At 43.9% G+C, this 23,611-nt stretch overlaps 1 protein-coding gene across 2 annotated transcripts in view; it reads right to left on the bottom strand.

Moving 5' to 3' along the window:
- Positions 1-4,222: 4,222 nt before the first annotated feature.
- Positions 4,223-23,611, bottom strand: part of LOC106601779 (cytoplasmic phosphatidylinositol transfer protein 1) — a 134,618-nt gene continuing 115,229 nt past the window's right edge. The window contains exons 5-9 of one of the 2 annotated variants that reach the window (XM_045715541.1): positions 22,527-22,598; positions 16,563-16,661; positions 10,888-11,043; positions 9,831-9,894; positions 4,224-5,877 (exon numbers count right to left, since the gene is read on the bottom strand). In XM_045715541.1, the coding sequence (XP_045571497.1) occupies positions 5,561-5,877; positions 9,831-9,894; positions 10,888-11,043; positions 16,563-16,661; positions 22,527-22,598 (708 nt within the window). In that variant the 3' untranslated portion in view covers positions 4,224-5,560. Of the gene's footprint in view, positions 5,878-9,830; positions 9,895-10,887; positions 11,044-16,562; positions 16,662-22,526; positions 22,599-23,611 lie in introns of both variants that reach the window. The other variant, XM_045715542.1, reaches the window with a different exon arrangement.

Consider the following 23,611-nt stretch of genomic DNA (forward strand, 5'->3'; position numbering starts at 1 on the left):
TTAAAGTGAACTTCCGGTTGCTTTACAGTTAGCGTTTCAAAATAAAAGCCTAAACTCCAACGGTTAGTGCTTTCAGGGATCCTTGGGACGTCCCTACTGTAAACCCTAACCTTGGGAGCAGTGTGCTTTTTTTACAACCAAATCTCTATTTTTGATGTAAATTGAATGTTTCTGAGAAACCTAACGCAACCAGTGATTCATTCATCTGATAATATTGCACTGTCTCTATGCACACTCACAGGGACAAACTCACGCACACTGACACTCTAAACACACACACCCACTCACAAAGGCCTACAATCATCATATACGCTGCTGCTAATCTGTTTACCATATATCCTGATGCCTAGTCACCTTATCCCTATACGTGGGCTCCTGAGTGGCCCAGTGGTCTAAGGCACTGCATCGTGTCACTACAGACCCTGGTTTGATCCTGGGCTGTATCACAACCGGCAGTGATCAGTGAGCGCAGCTTGGCCAGTGAGCACGTTCCTATAAGACATTGAGTCGCAAGCTAAAACGAGGATGTGCTCATTGAAAGGAGGGAGTTGTGTAATGACCCTGGGTTTGAAGTTGGAAGTTTACATACATGTAGGTTGGAGTCATTAAAACTCGTTTTTCAATCACTCCACAAATTTCTTGTTAACAAAATATAGTATTGGCAAGTCGGTTAGGACATCTACTTTGTGCATGACACGTCATTTTTCCAACACTTGTTTACAGACAGATTATTTCACTTATAATTCACTGTATCACAATTCCAGTGTGTCAGAAGTTTACATACACCAAGTTGACTGTGCCTTTAAACAGCTTGGATAATTCCAGAAAATTATGTCATGGCTTTAGAAGCTTCTGATAGGCTAATTGACATCATTTGAGTCAATTGGAGGTGTACCTGTGGATGTATTTCAAGGCCTACCTTCAAACTCAGTGTCTCTTTGCTTGACATCATGGGAAAATAAAAAAAAATCAGCCAAGACCTCAGAAAAGAAATTGTAGACCTCCACAAGTCTGGTTCATCCTACGCCTGAAGGTACCACGTTCATCTGTAGCAACAATGGTACTCAAGTATAAACACCATGGGACCATGCAGCCGTCATACCGCTCAGGAAGCAGACGCGTTCTGTCTCCTAGCGATGAACGTACTTTGGTGCCAAAAGTGTAAATCAATCCCAGAACAACAGCAAAGTACCTCGTGAAGATGCTGGAGGAAACAGGAACAAAAGTATCTTTTATCCACAGTAAAACAAGTCCTATATCGACATAACCTGAAAGGCCGCTCAGCAAGGAAGAAGCCAATGCTCCAAAACCGCCATAAAAAAGCCAGACTACGGTTTGCAACTGCATGGGGACAAAGATCGTACTTTTTGGAGAAATGTCCTCTGGTCTGATGAAACAAATATAGAACTGTTTGGCCATAATGACCATTGTTATGTTTGGAGGAAAAAGGGGGAGGCTTGCAAGTCGAAAAACACCATCCCAACCATGAAGCACGGGGGTGGCAGCATCATGTTGTGGGGGTGCTTTGCTGCAGGAGGGACTGGTGCAATTCACAAAATAGATGGCATCATGAGGCAGGAAAATGATGTGGCTATATTGAAGCAACATCTCAAGACATCAGTCAGGAAGTTAAAGCTTGGTCGCAAATGGGTCTTCCAAATGGCCAATGACCCCAAGCATACTTCCAAAGTTGTGGCAAAACGGCTTAAGGACAACAAAGTCAAGGTATTGGAGTGGCCATCACAAAGCCCTGACCTCAATCCTATTAAAAATGTGTGGGTAAAACTGAAAAAGCGTGTGTGAGCAAGGAGGTCTACAAACCTGACTCAGTTACACCAGCTCTGTCAGGAGGAATGGGTCAAAATTCACCCAACTTATTGTGGGAAGCTTGTGGAAGGCTACATGAAACATTTGACCCAAGTTAAACAATTTAAAGGCACTGTAACCAAATACTAATTGAGTGCATGTATTTTTTTTACCCACTGGGAATGTGATGAAAGTAATAAAGGCTAAAATAAATATTTCTCTCTGCTATTATTCTGACATTTCACATTCTTACAATAAAGTGGTGATCCTAACTGACCCAAGACAGGGAATTTGTACTAGGATTAAATGTCAGGAATTGTGAAAACTGAGTTTAAATGTATTTGGCTAAGGTGTATGTAAACTTTCGACTTCAACTGTATATGCGCGGATATCGACTCTCCCACCCGAGCATGCTTTTGGGGCACAGTCGATAGCACGCTGGACTTCGGGCTAGAAGGTTGATGGTTCGAGACCTGCTTCCTACCTGTTTCAATACAATACTTTATCTACCTCTATCACTCCAGTATCCCTGCACATTGTAAATATGGTACTGGAACTGACACTGTATATAATATTCTTACTTTCTCGTTTTCTTATTTTTATTTCTTGTGTTTTTGTTCTACCTTGTTATTTTTTGTATTACATTCTTATTGTTGGGTTTAGACCTGGCAAGAAAGGCATTTCACTGTACATTTGACATTAACACTCAAATTTTCTTAGTCACATGCCGAATACAACAAGTGTAGACCTTACAGTGAAATGCTTACTTACGGGCCCCTAACCAACAACACAGTTAAAAAATATTTGGATAAGACTAAGAAATAAAACTAGCAAGTAATTAAAGAGCAGCAGTAAAATAACAATAGCGAGACTATATACAGGGGGTACCAGTACAGAGTCAATGTGCGCGGGCACCAGTTAGTTGAGGTAATATGTACATGTAGGTAGAGTTATTAAAGTGACTATCCGTAGATGATAACAACAGAGAGTAGCAGCGGTGTAAAAGAGGGGTGGGGGCAATGCAAATAGTCTGGGTAGCCATTTGATTAGATGTTCAGGAGTCTTATGTCTTGGGGGTAGAAGCTGTTAAGAAGCCTCTTGGACCTAGACTTGGCTCTCCAGTACCGCTTGCCGTGCGGAAAGAACAGTCTATGACTTATGTGGCTGGAGTCTTTGACAATTTTTAGGGCCTTCCTCTGACACCGCCTGGTATAGAGGTCCTGGATGGCAGGAAGTTTGGCCCCAGTGATGTACTGGGTCGTTTGGTAGTACCCTCTGTAGTGCCTTGCGGTTGGAGGCCGAGCAGTTGCCATACCAGGCAGTGATGCAACCAGTCAGGATGCTCTCGATGGTGCAGCTGTAGAACCTTTTGAGGATCTGAGGACCCATGGCAAATCTTTTCAGTCTCCTGAGGGGGAATAGGTTTTGTCGTGCCCTCTCACGGCTGTCTTGGTGTGCTTGGACCATGTTAGTTTGTTGGTGATGTGGACGCCAAGGAACTTGAAGCTCTCACACCACCCATCCTTGTTTTGCAGTACGGTGGCACTGAAAACATATGAACAAATGCTCTAAAAACCCCCAAATACATCCTTTTAGAAACAAAAACGCTGTCAGTATAGCATGAAATTGTGTCATTACGGACTTTATATTCCATTTATTGCGACTCGAGCTGCTTCCCCAATCCAGCTGTTTCATTCTCTGTGTAGCCTGCTGCTACAGGTAACTGACAAAATAAAAGAAACACCAACATAAAGTGTCTTAATAGGGCTTTGGGCCATCACGAGTCGCCAGAACAGCTTCACTGCGCCTTGGCATAGATTCTACAAGTGTCTGGAACTTCCTGTGTGGTAGCACCTGCTTTCATTATACTTTGTATTCCTCATTTACTCGTGTTTCTTTTATTTTGACAGTTACATGTAGAACGGATGGAGAGGTATCACTCGAGTCTCAACAAAATGGAATATAACGTTGCGGAAGTTAGAAATAACACAATTTAATGTGTACAACATGCGAAGACTTGCATCACTATACTTAGAGCTTTTGCGTTTCTAAAAGTGTTTTTGGCGCCTTTGTTCATGTTGTTTTCAGAGCCCCCATACTGCACAACGAGGATGAGGAAATTGGTTGGGGGTAAGTTTCTCAAAAACAAGTGAAATCACACAAAAACGTGTCTGGACCCTTCCACAACATACTATTTACATAAACAATGTAGGTTTGGTTGTAAAAAAGCTATAGCAAGGACCCTACCTCAACGTACAATAAGCATCCAGTGACTGCAAGTGACAAGTTGCAGACTAATGGGCCAGACCCTACTAACCTAACCCATTTGTCATTTCAGTTTAATAAACTCAACAAAAAACTGATTAACTACAGATATCACAATTCCCCCATTTATTGTCATTTCGTTTATATGAATGACACAAGATGTTTGAGCAATATTTAATTTATTGATTTGATATAAAACACAACAACAACATGATTGCAAATTCATGACTTAAATCATCCCTACAAGCCAAATCACAACATTGATCAGACATGTTTTGTCCTGTCGTAGTCTGTAACAAACAAAGGAAAAGCACCAGACCGTATAGAAGACAGCCATTTCAAAGGTACATTTTCTCCCCAGTTTAAAAGAAAAGCAGAGGCTGGATATTCAAACCATGCATTTTTATATATGTCTTTCAAAGGACACCATGGCCAACAAAACTATAGCAACAGAATTCAGATTTAGAAAGAGAACGCCTCCACTTTAGAGCTCTACACAGACCTCTTTTCTCTCTCCAATACACAGATTACAGCAATTCCATAGCACTGAAAGACATCAATGAATTCAGCATTTTTACAATAGATAACTCTTAAATATACATATTTACAAAACAAAACACAGGATAAATTAACACTCTCCTGAAATCCACCGTTTTACTCTAACTGTTCACAGCGACCTACAACAAACCATGAATAACAACCAACACACAATTCCATCTGAAATTACATGGCGTCAATTTCCAACCAATAAGAGGGCTTGACTGCAAGGAGAAAGAAGGAGGAAATGAGTTTGATCATCCCACACATTTATATCCATATGCAGAAAGATTGAGTGTGCTGACTGAAGAGTCTATTTATCAGATCTCTGTGTATCTAGGTAACAAACCCTGAGATACAGTATCAACTGAGATGAAAGAGGACTGAGACGCTGAAGTGAAGCACAAAGTATTCAGAGGAATGTGAACTAAATTAAATCAGACTATAATTGACCTCCACATGAGCTTTCTGGCTGGTAGATGGTGCTGGTTGCTGTGTTTTTATGGGACCAATGGAGAGGTTTAAGAGGTTTTTAAAAGACACTCTGTGTGTGTGGTGTGTGTGTGTGTGTGTGTGTGTGTGTGTGTGTGTGTGTGTGTGTGTGTGTGTGTGTGTGTGTGTGTGTGTGTGTGTGTGTGTGTGTGTGTGTGTGCATGTGTTTGCACGTACATGTATTTGGTGTGTGCCTTGAGACTCCTCTCCAAGTGTTGCGTGGTGATCAGACTGACTATCTCTCTGCAAAGGCAGACCAAGACACAGTTAGTTGGTGACAGTGGTTGGCTTCAGGGTGATACCAGCAACTGTCTGTGGAGAGGCGTTTACCACACCACCAAGTTACAGGAGGTCTGTGAACAACACTCCCTTTTACATAAGTTGTCTAGGGGACAAAATGGATGTACATAGCCACCCCCTGAATGGAGATAGGTGTATACCACACATATGGGTCCCCCTCTCATTCAGGCTGGGGGCTAGGGGTTGAGCCCCAGGAGAAGATGCTAGCCAGCCTGAAGCCTGAGTCCCTGCGATTGGGGTCGGGGAGGGTCAAGGTCTCTGGGGCTGACTTCTTCCTGGGCCGGTCCTTGGGCACGGAGAGGTACTCTGGAGCCTCCGTGGAGAGGGGGGTGGAGGGGGCGCTGGAGGGCCCGTTGCGGGCCACTGAGGCCAGGGGGGTCTCGGTGATGGAGATGGATGGGGGGAAGGGGCCGATCTTACGGTTGGTGGCCTCCTGGGTGGCCCGCTCGTACTCTCTCACCTCGTCCATGGTCATTTCTTCAGGAGGGGAGAGAGAGGGATATATTATAACCCCATGACATCTACTGTATGTCTTAACTGTATGTCTTAGCATTGTAGCGTAATAACACAATTACATTATACAGTAAATTCGTATCTGACTTCACCTGTTGGATTTAAAAGAGCTTACATTTCAAAGGCTCTTGGAGATTAATACAAGAAATATATGAAAAGATGTTCCCTGCTCTGAATACAAATCTGAATTCATAATCAGTTGTGTGTGTTCCAAAGGAGATAGAGTAACACAGTCATCATCCTTGCTCACAAGTGTCTGTGTGTGTCTGTGCTTGTGTGTGTGTCTGTGCCTGTGTGTGTGTCTGTGCTTGTGTGTGTGTGTGTGTGCGTGTGTGTCAAATCATATCAAATTCATCACATGCTTTGTAAACATGTGTAGACTAACAGTGAAACGCTAACAGTGACTTGCTCATTTATGTGTGTGTGTGTGTGTGTGTGTGTGCATGCTTTGGTGTGTGCGCTTGTGTGCTTGTGTATGTGTGTGTGTGTGTGTGTGTGTTTGGGTCCGTACACGTGTTCTGTGCTGTTCCGGTAGGACAAACAAAGCATAAAGTTTGACGCAGTCAATGACAATGCATGAACGTTTGAGTGTGTTTGAATGGATGACATGAAATGAGTCAGTGAGGAAGAGGGAGATGAGTCACCAGCAGACAGAGAAACAGTGAAGGAAGAGTGAAGACATACGGCTGGCTGTCTCAAGGCTCTCTACCACGTCCAGTGATGGCGGTGGGTGGCAGGTGAGTTTATGCTGTGGTATGCTGTGGTTGTTGGACATGGCCAACTCTAATGTTGGTTTTCTCATGCATGTGTTTCTCGTACTCCTGCACATCATCCCACATTATATCTGTGGAGATGTTCCAGACCACCACCGCGCCACCTGTTAGCTAGCTAGGGCACTTGGTGCAGGAGGAGCAAGGAAACTGCCCAGTATTGTCTGATTCTACATTTAGAGTGCTGCCTTTCCATTCCAGAGCTGTGTTCTGCTCCAATTTTCTGACCAGCATGATAAAGTTATAAACCCGTTCAAACAAGGTTTTTCTGTTCCCTAAACTGTTTCCTTCCCCCTGAGAGCCAGTTTCTATACTGAATTAAGTATAGTCCTGGAATAAAATGCACTTTCAATTGAGATTCTCAATTGAGAATGATTTAAATCAAACTTCACCTGGCTCTGAGAAACCAGCCCCTTGGTGATATAGAGTAAGTCATGGGCAGGTATGGATATAGGTTAAAGGTCCAATGCAGCCATTTTTATCTCAATATCAAATAATTTTGGGGTAACAATTAAGTACCTTACTGTGATTGATTTAAATTAAAATGGTAAAATAGAAACAAAAATTGTATCTTAGCAAAGAACAATTTCTGAAGCAAGAATTTTTCTAGGACTGTCTGGGAGTGGTCTGAGTTGGGAGAACTGAAAACTAGCTGTTATTGGCAGAGAGGTTTGGAACTCTCTTATCAGTCTATGAACTAATTTACCACCTGGTGATGTCACCAGGCAGGTCAAAACTCCATCCCATCAAAACAGGCTGACATTTTAGATAGCTCTTACACTAAAAGGGAATTATCATAATGTTCACAATTTAACAGTATTATTCCAACCTCATACACTCTTAGAAAAAAAGTTGCTATCTAAAACCTTACAGGGTTCTTCGGCTGTCCGCATAGGAGAACCCTTTGAAGAACCCTTTTTGGTTGCAGGTAAAACTCTTTTGGTTCCAGGTAGAAGCCTTTCTACAGAGGGTTCTACATGTAAACAAAAATAACCAAAACAGGTTGTACCTGGAACCAAAAAGGGTTCTCCTATGGGGACATCTGAAGAACCCTTTTGGAACCATTTTTTGTAAGAGTGTAGTGTGGAAATAAATATAAAACACAGAAAATCACATTTTTGACTGCACTGGGCCTTTAATGTGAAGTGAGTGCATTAGTGGGTGGACACAGGGTGGTTTGATATAGTGGTGGTTTATGGCATAAGATACACGCTTTCAGGAATATTATTAGACAAGCCTTAGTAATGTAGGCTGTGGAAGACCCCAATGCAAGGATGGAGGGAAGGACCACTGCTGTACAGCAGGGCCATGTTCATTTAGGGCACACAACGTTTGAAAACGTTTTGCAACAGAAAATAAAAACTTGTTTTTCTTATTGCACAGGTAGTCCCTCAGATTCAGTTGATTTTCTTCCGTTTGGTGCTAAATTAATATGACCCAGATGATATACAGCCCACAGGAGGTTGGTGCCACCTTAATTGGGGAGGACAGGCTCGTGGTAATGACTGGAGTAGAATTGGTGGTATTGTATCAAATGTGTTTGATGCCATTCTATTCACTCCGTTCCAGCCATTATTATGAGCCGTCCTCCCCTCAGTGGCCTCCAGTGATACAGCCACTTTCACTGAATCTCCCACAGCTCTTGGAGGAAGGGGAACAATGCAATCTAGATTGACCTAAGGCTATAGTGTATCTACTGTGCTAATGATGTACTGTATAAAGGTTAATGTATGTGAATAGGGATAAAGAGCAGGCTCGTGTGGTCTTAAATGTTCCTCTATCTTTAAAGCCAGGCTCTGTAAGCCCCAAATAAAATAGCTACTGACACTTGGCATGCTCTCACCTTCTCTCATCCTATGACCCATACAGTACTGAGTCAAGTGCTCTCTGTACCTGTGTGTAGACTCTCTGAATAATTCTCTTGCAGTGGATACATCTCAAGTGGGAGCTTCTCTGATGAAGGTCAGCGAGAAAGCGTATTGGTTGTGAGAAATGGGCTTTATCATTTAAAAAAAAATGTAACCTTTATTTAACTAGGCAAGCCAGTTAAGAACAAATTCTTATTTACATTGACGGCCTACCAAAAGGCAAAAGGCCTCCTGAGGGGACTGGGGTCTGGGATTAAAAATAACATTTATAAATACATTGAATCATTATTGATATTATTAAGAAAATGTATGTTCCTTCTCCATGACAATCCTAATGCGTCAGCTTTTCAAAAACACGTATAAAGTTAAGTACATAATTCAAAATGTACGAAAGAGTCGTCTGGCCTATCAATTGTCTTTTTTCCTAAAAAAAGGCCGCTAACAAATGTAACAACAGGGTGAGAAGTGTAGTTTCAGTCAGATCTGCATTCCAATACTGTTAGAAATGATTTGAAATAGTGAAGCTGGGGTTGATTGAGCTTGCCTGTTGCATTGGAACCAATAAAAAAGTATTGGAAATACAAACCCCGCCCACCTGGCCCTCCAGGCAGGTTAAAGCAAACGCTTAAGGTATTTTAAACACTGTAGTATTGAACTCAAGTCTTGTTGCAGTGTACCTTGTGTTTGACCATCCTGGCCACACAGATCCATTTTATAAGCCTTTTGCTCATGTTGAAACAGTGAAGCAAATCACCGAAACAGTGAAGACATGCTTAGACAAGAAATTCTCAGACTAAAAACATCATACAAAATAATGGTTATTAACACAAATCAATGCTTGTATAGATGAGTTACTGATATTTTGAGATCGCTTTCAGGAAACAGACAAATGAACACAAACTCAAATATACAGATAGTAGATAGTAGCAGTGCTTGGTGCCATGGCCTAGGTCCTACATTAGGCAGAGTGAAGATCATGGTCACATAGAAGTAGATAGCAGCTATGCGCCAGAGGCTGGTCTAGCAGGTAACTGGGCCGCTGCAGCATATACACGTCACCCCTCAGCGTGGGTAAGAATCCTGGCCCCAGCACTAGTCTGCATCGCCCTCCCTCTCCATCTCCTTACTCAATAAAATACAAATACTATGAAATATATATTTAAAACATTTAATAATAATAATAATAATATATATAAACACACAGTATAAACAAGCTAGCTCACATCTGAGCGTACATGTCAACTAACTGGGACAGAGACAAGACGCGACGCAACCTCACCAATCCACTCATCCACCCAGGCAAAGGCTTGTCTGTGTCCTAGGAGCAGGACATCACGGATAACCTGAGGAAGGAGAGAGAAGGAGAAGGAAGGTAAAGAGGGAGAGTGGGAAAGAAAGAAAGAAAGAAAGAAAGGGAGGGAGGGCGAGAGAGAGAAAAGTGAGGGAGAGAGAAAGAGAGCGAGAAAGAAAGAAAGAAGGGTGGACAGGAAAGGAAGTTAGAAGACTTAGTGAGAGGACAGGTGAGTCAGAGAAGAAAGGAAGTTAGAAGACTTAGTGAGAGGACAGGTGAGTCAGAGAAGAAAGGAAGTTAGAAGACTTAGTGAGAGGACAGGTATGTCAGAGAGGAAAGGAAGTTAGAAGACTTAGTGAGAGGACAGGTATGTCAGAGAGGAAAGGAAGTTAGAAGACTTAGTGAGAGGACAGGTATGTCAGAGAGGAAAGGAAGTTAGAAGACTTAGTGAGAGGACAGGTATGTCAGAGAGGAAAGGAAGTTAGAAGACTTAGTGAGAGGACAGGTATGTCAGAGAGGAAAGGAAGTTAGAAGACTTAGTGAGAGGACAGGTATGTCAGAGAGGAAAGGAAGTTAGAAGACTTAGTGAGAGGACAGGTGAGTCAGAGAAGAAAGGAAGTTAGAAGACTTAGTGAGAGGACAGGTGAGTCAGAGAGGAAAGGAAGTTAGAAGACTTAGTGAGAGGACAGGTGAGTCAGAGAGGATGAACTTTAAGTTGTTCTCTGTCTTTCTTCCACTCCTCCACCAGTTAATGTTAGCCATGTGTGCCCCTATATGAGTAATGCTGTGTGTGTGATGTCAGGGAAAGAGACCCTCAGGCAAGGAGAGGCACAACTCAGAGGGGGAACAGGGGAATAGGTAGGGGTGGAGGGGGGCTAAATTGAATTGAAGGGAGAGGAAATGGATGGCTGACCAAGTTATATTGGGAGAGGGCAAGAAGTGAAGAACGCCAGTGTGTTTTTGCCTGTGCATCCCTGTCTGTCCCTGTCTGTCTGTGTGTGGGTGTGTGGATACAGAAATGGTGGGTGGACATAACTGGACTGACCTTGTGAACAAACTGCTCCACCCGTGTCTGAAGACCCCACACCTCGAACTTGACTGTCACCAGTTTGTAGGAGCACATGATGGGTTCCTGGTTGTCGATCCAGCCCTCCTGTAGAACACCCCGGTCTGTCTTCTCTGATTTAAAGTACCGCAAGTCCTACAGGGAACCATGGAAACACAGTATGGACAGTATTAAAGCTACAGTCCGGGATTGGTACATCCAATGTTGGACTTCTTTTGACATAGTGACATTGAAGAATATAACTTTCACATACCTCATGAGCTTAGTGCCACTGTGTCACCTCATTGTTATGTCTCTATACAGGAATGCAATTCAATTCCGACCCAATGAGTTTTGCAGTAAACATCCTGACAAGTATGAATGAACCATGTTTTCTTTGTCCAGCAGCCCAGCAGAATGGATGGTAGGTACCAGGTGGGTACAAGTCTCATGGAGAGCTCAGCCTGGAGCAGCCCGCTCGGGGGGGGGGGGGGGTTCTCGTTACAAACAGTACCCATTACGCATGAATTAATCACACTTCCCTGGGGGCTCATTATACTCTAATGCTCATTAGCTAGGTCAGGTGTCTCAGTGTTGGGATGGTGAGAAGGGATGCGTCTCACACACACACACACACACGTACACGTACACGTACACACAGAAACACACACTCACATGCTGTGCACAGGAGGATACACTTGAAGGCACTTTACGTGATTGCAGATGAGACGCGTTATAAAGTTAGATTAGGTTGGATCAAAGGTGTGTGGGGGTGTTTCATGATCATGTGACCTTACCAGGAGAGAACTCTGGGCCCTTGTTATGGAGTAAGGACTAGATGGTATACAGAATTAACTTTATGTAGCAGGTTAGGAGAACTTACGCAGCAGGATAGGATAATTAACCTAGCAGGTTAGGAGAACTTACGCAGCAGGATAGGATAATTAACCTAGCAGGTTAGGAGAACTTACGCAGCAGGATAGGACAATTAACCTAGCAGGTTAGGAGAACTTACGCAGTAGGATACGATAATTAACCTAGCAGGTTAGGAGAACTTACGCAGCAGGATAGGACAATTAACCTAGCAGGTTAGGAGAACTTACGCAGCAGGATAGGACAATTAACCTAGCAGGTTAGGAGAACTTACGCAGTAGGATACGATAATTAACCTAGCAGGTTAGGAGAACTTACGGAGCAGGATAGGATAATAACCTAGCAGGTTAGGAGAACTTACGCAGTAGGATACGATAATTAACCTAGCAGGTTAGGAGAACTTACGGAGCAGGATAGGATAATAACCTAGCAGGTTAGGAGAACTTACGCAGCAGGATAGGACAATTAACCTAGCAGGTTAGGAGAACTTACGCAGTAGGATACGATAATTAACCTAGCAGGTTAGGAGAACTTACGCAGCAGGATAGGACAATTAACCTAGCAGGTTAGGAGAACTTACGGAGCAGGAGAGAATAATAACCTAGCAGGTTAGGAGAACTTACGCAGCAGGATACGATAATTAACCTAGCAGGTTAGGAGAACTTACGCAGCAAGATAGGATAATTAATCTAGCAGGTTAGGAGAACTTACGGAGCAGGAGAGAATAATAACCTAGCAGGTTAGGAGAACATACGCAGCAGGATACGATAATTAACCTAGCAGGTTAGGAGAACTTACGCAGTAGGATACGATAATTAACCTAGCAGGTTAGGAGAACTTACGGAGCAGGAGAGAATAATAACCTAGCAGGTTAGGAGAACTTACGCAGCAGGATACGATAATTAACCTAGCAGGTTAGGAGAATTTACAGAGCAGAGTAGGATAATAACCTAGCAGGTCAGGAGAATTTACACAGCAGGATAGGATAATTAACCTAGCAGGTTAGGAGCATTAGGTTAAGGTTAGGACAACGGTTAGGTTTAGGGTTAGTGGAAATGCTACAATTCTCCCCGAAACGACCAACAAATTTAGATGTTGACGATTTATGCGTCACTTTCATCAGTAGCTGCATACCGTCAAGCCACAAACTTGTTATGGCCTAGAACCTAGAGTATTTTTTTATGTTGGCAGGAAAACTTCTGTGCTTTGAGCACATTACCAAGTTATACAGTTAAAGTCGGAAGTTTACATACACTTAGGTTGGAGTCATTAAAACTCGTTTTTCAATCACTCCACAAATTTCTTGTTAACAAACTATAGTTTTGACAAGTCGGTTAGGACATCTACTTTGTGCCTGACACAAGTAATTTTTCCAACAATTGTTTACAGACAGATTATTTCACTTATAATTCACGGTATCACAATTCCAGTGGGTCAGAAGTTTACATACACTAAGATGACTGTGCCTTTAAACAGCTTGGAAAATTCTAGAAAATTATGTCATGGCTTTAGAAGCTTCTGATAGGCTAATTGACATCATTTGAGTCAATTGGAGGTGTACCTGTGGATGTATTTCAAGGCCTACCTTCAAACTCAGTGTCTCTTTGCTTGACATCATGGGAAAATAAAAATAAAAATCAGCCAAGGCCTCAGAAAAAAATTGTAGACCTCCACAAGTCTGGTTCATCCTTGGGAGCAATTTCCAAACACCCGAAGGTACCACGTTCATCTGTACAAACAATAGTACGCAAGTATAAACACCATGGCACCACGCAGCCGTCATACTGCACAGGAAGGAGACACGTTCCGTCTCTTAGAGATGAACGTACTTTGGTGCGAAAAGTGCAAATCAATCCCAGAACAACTGCAAAGGACCTTGTGAAGATGCTGGAGGAAACGGGTACAAAAGTATCTATATCCACAGTAAAACGAGTCCTAAATCGACATAACCTGAAAGGCCGCTCAGCAAGGAAGAAGTCACTGCTCCAAAACCACCATAAAAAAACCCAGACTATGGTTTGCAACTGCAGATCATACTTTTTGGAGAAATGTCCTCTGGTCTGATGAAACAGAAATAGAACTGTTTGGCCATGATGACCATCGTTATGTTTGGAGGAAAAATGGAGGCTTGCAAGCCGAAGAACACCATCCCAACCGTGAAGCACGGGGGTGGCAGCATCATGTTGTGGGGGTGCTTTGCTGCAGGAGGGACTGGTGCACTTCACAAAATAGATGGCATCATGAGGCAGGAAAATTATGTGGATATATTGAAGAAACATCTCAAGACATCAGTCAGGAAGTTAAAGCTTGGTCGCAAATAGGTCTTCCAAATGGACAATGACCCCAAGCATACTTCCAAAGTTGTGGCAAAATGGCTTAAGGACAACAAAGTCAAGGTATTGGAGTGGCCATCACAAAGCCCTGACCTCAATCCTATAGAGAATTTGTGAGCAGAACTGAAAAAGCATGTGTGGGCAAGGAGGCCTAGAAACCTGACTCATTTACACCAGCTCTGTCAGGAGGAATGGGCCAAAATTCACCCAACATATTGTGGGAAGCTTGTGGAAGCCTACCTGAAACGTTTGACCCAAGTTACACAATTTAAAGGCAATGCTACCAAATACTAATTGAGTGCATGTAAACTTCTGACCCACTGGGAATGTGATGAAAGAAATAAAAGCTGAAATAAATCCCTCTACTATTATTCTGACATTTCACAGTCTTAAAATAAAGTGGTGATTCTAACTGACCTAAGACAGCGAAGTTTTACTGGGATAAAATGTCAGCAATTGTGAAAAACTGAGTTTAAATGTATTTGGCTAAGGTGTATGTAAACTTCCGACTTCAACTGTATATCATTGTTCTGGTATAATGTGAAATAGGTCTGAATTATGGTAGCAAAATTCCAGCAACTTTCCCAAAATTCCCAGGTTTCTGTAAATCCTGGTTGGAAAATTACAATTAATTTGTTTATTCCTTCCTGATTCCAGGATTATTCCAACCAGGATTTCTGGAAAATCTGAGAATTTGGGGAAATTTACCAGAATTTTGCATTCCTAGCTTAATGTAATAGTATGACCATCTGTCAAAATCATCTCTTTGTATGTACATTTGAACAATGCCAGGTGAAACGTTACTGCAGTTGGCAACATATGAGACTAAGTCCATGCTCTCCTGAACACAGCAGGTATCAGGGATCTAAAAATGGCTCAGATCAAATCAAATATACTTAAATAGGCTGGTTGACATTATATTGTATTCCAGGAAAAAGCATCTGGTGGCTAGGGCATCAATTCCCATCCTCTGTTCAAACATAAAAAACAGATCCACTGCTGTCCCCCTGACTCTAATAACAGACATGGTATAACCCCCCACCCCCCTCCACCACACACACACACACACACACACACACACACACACACACACACACACACACACACACACACACACACACACACACACACACACACACACACACACACACACGTATGGAGAGGCAGAGAGCCAGTTGGTGATCAGAGGAGTGAGAAGCTGTAAGACGCTGTTTGAGGAAGATAACACCATGTATTCCTCCATCCCTCCACCCCCTTCCCTCCATCCACCCCTACATCAACCCTCCCTGGGGCTTGTGAAGAGCGAAGAATGGAACGTGACGGAGAGCAGGGATACAGCGGTGAACATGGTTAATGGCAGCCATGACCAGCTAGAGGTCTCTCTCTCTGATGAAACTAGCAGCTAGCTGACCCTCAGGGCTGAGAGGAGAGATATGACCAGCTAGAGGTTTAAGTGCTCAGGGCTGAGAGGAGAGATATGACCAGCTAGAGGTCTCTCTCTCTGATGAAACTAGCAGCTAGCTGACCCTCAGGGCTGAGAGGAGAGATATGACCAGCTAGAGGTCTCTCTCTCTGATGAAACTAGCAGCTAGCTGACCCTCAGGGCTGAGAGGAGAGATATGACCAGCTAGAGGTCTCTCTCTCTGATGAAACTAGCAGCTAGCTGACCCTCAGGGCTGAGAGGAGAGATATGACGAGGACCGGCCCAGCTAGAGGTCTCTCTCTGATGAAACTAGCAGCTAGCTGACCCTCAGGGCTGAGAGGAGAGATATGACCAGCTAGAGGTCTCTCTCTGATGAAACTAGCAGCTAGCTGACCCTCAGGGCTGAGAGGAGAGATATGACCAGCTAGAGGTCTCTCTCTCTATCTGATGAAACTAGCAGCTAGCTGACCCTCAGGGCTGAGAGGAGAGATGAGCAAATGATAAATGATAAATGGGGATTTGTATACGCTCTTAGAAAAAAGGGTTCCAAAAGGGTTCTTCGGCTGTCCCCATAGGAGAACCCTTTTTGGTTCCAGGTAGAAGGGTTCAACCTGGAACCAAAGTAGTTCTACCTGGAACCAAAAAAGGGTTCTTCAAAGGGTTCTCCTATGGGGTCAGCCAAAGAACCCTTTTAGGTTCTAGATAGTGCAGTTTTTCTAATACTGTATTCTCTTAGATATTCTGTTATCACCCTCTTACACCTTTTCTGACTTTGTGAAATGACCAGGTTGCTAGCACCGAGAGTTAACCCCCCACTCCTTCCAAAAAGTACACTTCCACACTTTCTAACATGGGTTTAACAATGGTGGAAACTTACGCCAGCCAATGCTTAGACCAATCATATGGTTTTAAATCCATGCTGGTGAGTGTACAAGTACAGACTTGTACTGGAAAACGATGGCAAATTGTGACTGTCGATGTCCACTGCTGTTGAAACAGTGACTTGGGATTCCTAACCCTTGACTTCTAACCTTTGACCTCCTCACCTCAGACTCCTTGTAGTAGCGCTCTGGGATCTCGTCGTAGGCGATATCCACTAAGCACACCTCTATCTCCTCCTCCCCTTTGGGCTCGCTGTCAAAGATCTGAGGGATAGAGAAAAAGAGATGGGCATGTAATTTTAGAGAAAGAGAGAGAGCAAAAGAGAGAGAGAGAGAGAACATAATCAACTGTTCTCCAAGTCTAAGATGTAGGGACACCCATGATGAGGACTTTGTATTTCAGCAACACCTTATCTATGTAGATATCAGTGATCTTAGGAGTGAAGCTTAATGAACGGTCATTCCCACAGCAACCACTAGGTGGAGCTCTGATGTTTGGGTAAGTTGAGAGAGCGAGCATTGCATGATACTGATCAACCAGAGCTGCCAATCATATAGAGAATCACATTGTTTGAAGGGGGAAAGCGAGGCTTTTAACGGTTATGAATGCTTTACTCCTTTCCCCATTAAAGCCATTAGACCTAGTCAGGTGACAGGTGCTTTCGCCAGGAGGATACATTTAGCTAATTTAGCAGGGAGAAAGAAACAGGAGACAGAGCTGGTGCAGTAATAACCTCCTTGAAATAGTTGAATAATCTGGACAAAAATCCATCCATTACTGACATCAATGTATATTCATCTACCAACCTTTGCATGATAAGTAGACTGGGAGGATGAAAAACAGAACTGAGTAATGATGTCTTTGAGAGTAGAGGAAGTAAGCCTTGGGAAATTGAGGCATTGATGGGATGAATTTAAAATTCAGTAAATACATACTTTAGTCTCAGGAATGAAGTCAGGGTCGTGTTCATTTTGCACCAAACACAAGAAAATCAGCTGAAACAGGGAGGGATTACCTGGAAATGTCCAATAAGAAACTTTTATATTCTTTTGTCTATAGCAAAACGTTTTAAAACGGTTTCCATTATGTCCTAATGAACACGACCCAGGACAGACAGGATCATTTGTATTATATGACATGATGTAAATGTTGTGGAATGGTAATGTGAATGTGTCCCCCACCAGGAAATGAGGTTCAGTGGTGAGAGGAACAAGAAGCAACAGTCCCTGTTTAAAGGACTGTATCAGACATGCAGACAGACACACAATATCTCCCTATATCTTATTTCCTTTCTATCTTGCACCCCCTTCTCTCTTTTCTCTGATTGTCTGAATATCAGTCCTTCATACTGTAGGGAATTCAAATCTGTAGCCAAGGAGCTGTAGGCAATCATCCCTTTCTCCCTGACACACCAAGTCTCAGAAAAAGAAGATGCAGCAGGTGAATGCGGCTGGAAACAACTGTTGTCCGCATCTCAAATGGCACCTTATTGCCTATGCAGTGCAGGCAATAGGGTGCCAATAGTACGACATAAACTCTCCTATCACAGAGGTATATGATATAAACTCTCCTATCACAGAGGTATATGATATAAACTCTCCTATCACAGAGGTATACGATATAAACTCTCCTATCACAGAGGTATACGATATAAACTCTACAAACACAGAGGTATATGATATAAACTCTCCTATCACAGAGGTATATGATATAAACTCTCCTATCACAGAGGTATACGATATAAACTCTCCTATCACAGAGGTATATGATATAAACTCTCCTATCACAGAGGTATACGATATAAACTCTCCTATCATAGAGGTATACGATATAAACTCTCCTATCACAGAGGTATACGATATAAACTCTCCTATCACAGAGGTATATGATATAAACTCTCCTATCACAGAGCTATACGATATAAACTCTCCTATCATAGAGGTATACGATATAAACTCTCCTATCACAGAGGTATACGATATAAACTCTCCTATCACAGAGGTATATGATATAAACTCTCCTATCACAGAGGTATACGATATAAACTCTCCTATCATAGAGGTATACGATATAAACTCTCCTATCACAGAGGTATACGATATAAACTCTCCTATCACAGAGGTATATGATATAAACTCTCCTATCACAGAGCTATACGATATAAACTCTCCTATCATAGAGGTATACGATATAAACTCTCCTATCACAGAGGTATACGATATAAACTCTACAAACACAGAGGTATAAGATATAAACTCTACAAACACAGAGGTATATGGTATAAACTCTCCTATCACAGAGGTATAAGATATAAACTCTACAAACACAGAGGTATAAGATATAAACTCTACAAACACAGAGGTATATGATATAAACTCTCCTATCACAGAGGTATAAGATATAAACTCTCCTATCACAGAGGTATAAGATATAAACTCTCCTATCACAGAGGTATACAATATAAACTCTCCTATCACAGAGGTATACGATATAAACTCTCCTATCACAGAGGTATACGATATAAACTCTCCTATCACAGAGGTATACGATATAAACTCTACAAACACAGAGGTATAAGATATAAACTCTACAAACACAGAGGTATATGATATAAACTCTCCTATCACAGAGGTATATGATATAAACTCTACAAACACAGAGGTATACGATATAAACTCTCCTATCACAGAGGTATATGATATAAACTCTACAAACACAGAGGTATATGATATAAACTCTCCTATCACAGAGGTATACGATATAAACTCTACAAACACAGAGGTATACGATATAAACTCTCCTATCACAGAGGTATATGATATAAACTCTCCTATCACAGAGGTATACGATACAAACATGATGAAAGGAGAAAGAGAGGATGTATGTGGAGAGATGGGAATGGTAGAGATGATCAACCACCACACACACTGCCTTCACCCCATAGTTTTTTTTATCTTTATTTAACTAGGCAAATCAGTTAAGAACAAATTATTATTTACCATGACAGCCTAGGAACAGTGGGTTAACTGTCTTGTTCAGGTGCAGAATGACAGAGTTTTACCTTGTCAGCTCAGGGATTTGATCTAGCAACCTTTTGGTTACTGGCCCAATGCTCTAACCACTAGACTACCTGTCTCTAACCACTAGGCTACCCGCCTCTAACCACTAGGCTGCCCGCCTCTAACCACTAGGCTGCCCACCTCTAACCACTAGGCTGCTGCCCGCCTCTAACCACTAGGATGCTACCCGCCTCTAACCACTAGGATTCTACCCGCCTCTAACCACTAGGCTGCTACCCGCCTCTAACCACTAGGCTGCTACCCGCCTCTAACCACTAGGCTGCTACCCGCCTCTAACCACTAGGCTGCTACCCGCCTCTAACCACTAGGCTGCTACCCGCCTCTAACCACTGGGCTACCTGTCTCTAACCACTAGGCTGCTACCCGCCTCTAACCACTAGGCTACCCGCCTCTAACCACTAGGCTACCTGTCTCTAACCACTAGGCTACCTGTCTCTAACCACTAGGCTACCTGCCGCCCCAATGCATAAATCCATATCCAAGTTGATTTGATATGCTCCACATGGAAAGGCTGGAGAAAGAACCACTTCCACTTGACTCGGAGGCCTGGGCCCATATGCATAAAGCCTCTCAGAGTTGGAGTGCTGATCTAGGATCAGTTTTGACTTTTATGAATAAGATCACACAGACACACACCTGATCCTCGATCAGCACTCCTACTAAAGATGCTTTATGAATATAGGCATTGAAGCCCACAGACTGAATGGTAATCTCATTGATATTAGTGAGGGAGAGGCTAGCCAATGCAATAAACGTGCATTCTGATGAGTTGGCTGGGGCAATTAGCAGGCCATTGTGAATATATTAGACCAGTGTTCTTATTCATCCCAGCATCCCACTGTTCTGACTCCACCCACTCGTTTAGAAGTGAGAGACAGAAGAAGATGAGACTGAATGTTGTATGTGGCATTGAAGTGCACATGCACAGACACACACCATGACCCCTCACAGACACACACCATGACCACTCACAGACACACACCACGACCACGCACCGACACACACCAGACACAGACACACACCATGACCACCCACAGACACACACCATGACCAGACACACCATGACCATGCACACCATGACGACTCACAGACACACACCATGACCACTCACAGACACACACCATGACCACTCACAGACACACACCATGACCAGACACACCATGACGACTCATAGACACACACCATGACGACTCACAGACACACACCATGACGACTCACAGACACACACCATGACCACTCACAAACACACCATGACCACTCACAGACACACACTATGACCACTCACAGACACACACCATGACCACTCACAGACACACACCATGACCAGACACAGACACACACCATGACCACTCACAGACACACACCATGCCACGCTAAGACACACACCATGACAATGCACAGACACACACCATGACCACTCACAGACACACACCATGACCAGACACACACCATGACCACGCACAGACACACACCATGACAAGACACACCATGACCACGCACAGACACACACCATGACCACTCACAGACACACACCATGACCACTCACAGACACACACCATGACAAGACACACCATGACCACGCACAGACACACACCATGACCACTCACAGACACACACCATGACCCCTCACAGACACACACCATGACCCCTCACAGACACACACCATGACCACTCACAGACACACACCATGACCACTCACAGACACACACCATGACAAGACACACCATGACCACGCACAGACACACACCATGACCAAGCACAGACACACACCATGACCCCTCACAGACACACACCATGACCACTCACAGACACACACCATAACCACTCACAGACACACACCATGACCACTCACAGACACACACCATGACCACTCACAGTCACACACCATGACCACTCACAGTCACACCATGACCACTCACACACACCATAACCACTCACAGACACACACCATAACCACTCACAGACACACACCATGACCACTCACAGACACACACCGTGACCACTCACAGCCACACACCGTGACCAAGCACAGCCACACACCATGACCAGACACACCATGACCACTCACAGACACACACCATGACCACTCACAGACACACACCATGACCACACACAGACACACACCATGACCACACACAGACACACACCATGACCACACACAGACACACACCATGACCACACACAGACACACACCATGACCACTCACAGACACACACCATGACAACGCACAGACACACACCATGACCACTCACAGACACACACCGTGACCACTCACAGCCACACACCGTGACCACTCACAACCACGCACCATGACCAGACACACCATGACCACTCACAGACACACACCATGACCACTCACAGACACACACCATGACAACGCACAGACACACACCATGACAACGCACAGACACACACCATGACCACTCACAGACACACACCATGACCACGCACAGACACACACCATGACCACACACAGACACACACCATGACCACACAGACACACACCATGACCAGACACACCATTAACACTCACAGACACACACCATGACCACTCACAGACACACACCATGACCCCGCACAGACACACACCACGACCACTCACATACACACACCATGACCACTCACACACACCATGACCACACACAGACACACACCATGACCACACACAGACACACACCATGACCACTCACAGACACACACCATGACAACGCACAGACACACACCATGACCACTCACAGACACACACCGTGACCACTCACAGCCACACACCGTGACCACTCACAGCCACACACCATGACCAGACACACCATGACCACTCACAGACACACACCATGACCACGCACAGACACACACCATGACCACACACAGACACACACCATGACCACACAGACACACACCATGACCAGACACACCATTACCACTCACAGACACACACCATGACCACTCACAGACACACACCATGACCCCGCACAGACACACACCATGACCACTCACACACACCATGACCACTCACACACACCATGACCATGCACAGACAACCATACTGACATTGTCATTGCTGCCTTTGTTGTCCTCATACTTGGTCTCTATGTGAATGGAGAACTTTGGCAGAAAGGAACACTAGAGAAGAGGAGAGAACAGCAGGAGATTACACACAGAATCGAGACAATTAAGACAATATTTGACTATTTGTGAGCCCCAAATAATACCCTATTGCCTATGTAGTGCACTATTGTAGATTAGGATTTAACCACTCTACTTTTAGGTTATGTCCCAAATGGGACCTTATTGCCTATGTAGTGTTTTGACCAGGGCCCGCTATAGGGCCTACATAGTGCGTCCTGGTCTACAACAGGGTGTGGAGCACTGGGGAAACTGATCTCCAAGAGAGACAGGATATAATCTTTCTACGACTATTCATACGAGCTCAGGAAAGACAGAGCGAATATCTCCCTGGGTCTTTGTGGTCAGGCTGCAGGGTGAGGGGTTTTATGGGCAGTGTGTGTGTGTGTGTGTGTGTGTGTGTGTGCACGTGTGTGTGTGTGTCACGCTGAGTGTGATTGCATGTGTTTTATTGCCCCTGTCTTCAGTAATAATGATTATATTATATGGCCCTGTGGATTTACTGGCTCCTCGTCCACACCCCGAAACTCCCCCCCGATCCCCCCATGGCTAGTCAACTATCACTCATACCTTCCCCCCCGATCCCCCCATGGCTAGTCAACTATCACTCATACCTTCCCCCCCGATCCCCCATGGCTAGTCAACTATCACTCATACATTCCTCCCCATCCCCCCATGGCTAGTCAACTATCACTCATACCTTCCTCCCCATCCCCCCATGGCTAGTCAACTATCACTCATACCTTCCTCCCCATCCCCCATGGCTAGTCAACTATCACTCATACCTTCCTCCCCATCCCCCCATGGCTAGTCAACTATCACTCATACCTTCCTCCCCATCCCCCCATGGCTAGTCAACTATCACTCATACCTTCCTCCCCATCCCCCATGGCTAGTCAACTATCACTCATACCTTCCTCCCCATCCCCCCATGGCTAGTCAACTATCACTCATACCTTCCTCCCCATCCCCCCATGGCTAGTCAACTATCACTCATACCTTCCGCCCCA

This window comes from Salmo salar, chromosome ssa03 (assembly GCF_905237065.1).
Source record: "Salmo salar chromosome ssa03, Ssal_v3.1, whole genome shotgun sequence".
Classification (NCBI taxonomy): Eukaryota; Metazoa; Chordata; class Actinopteri; order Salmoniformes; family Salmonidae; genus Salmo; species Salmo salar.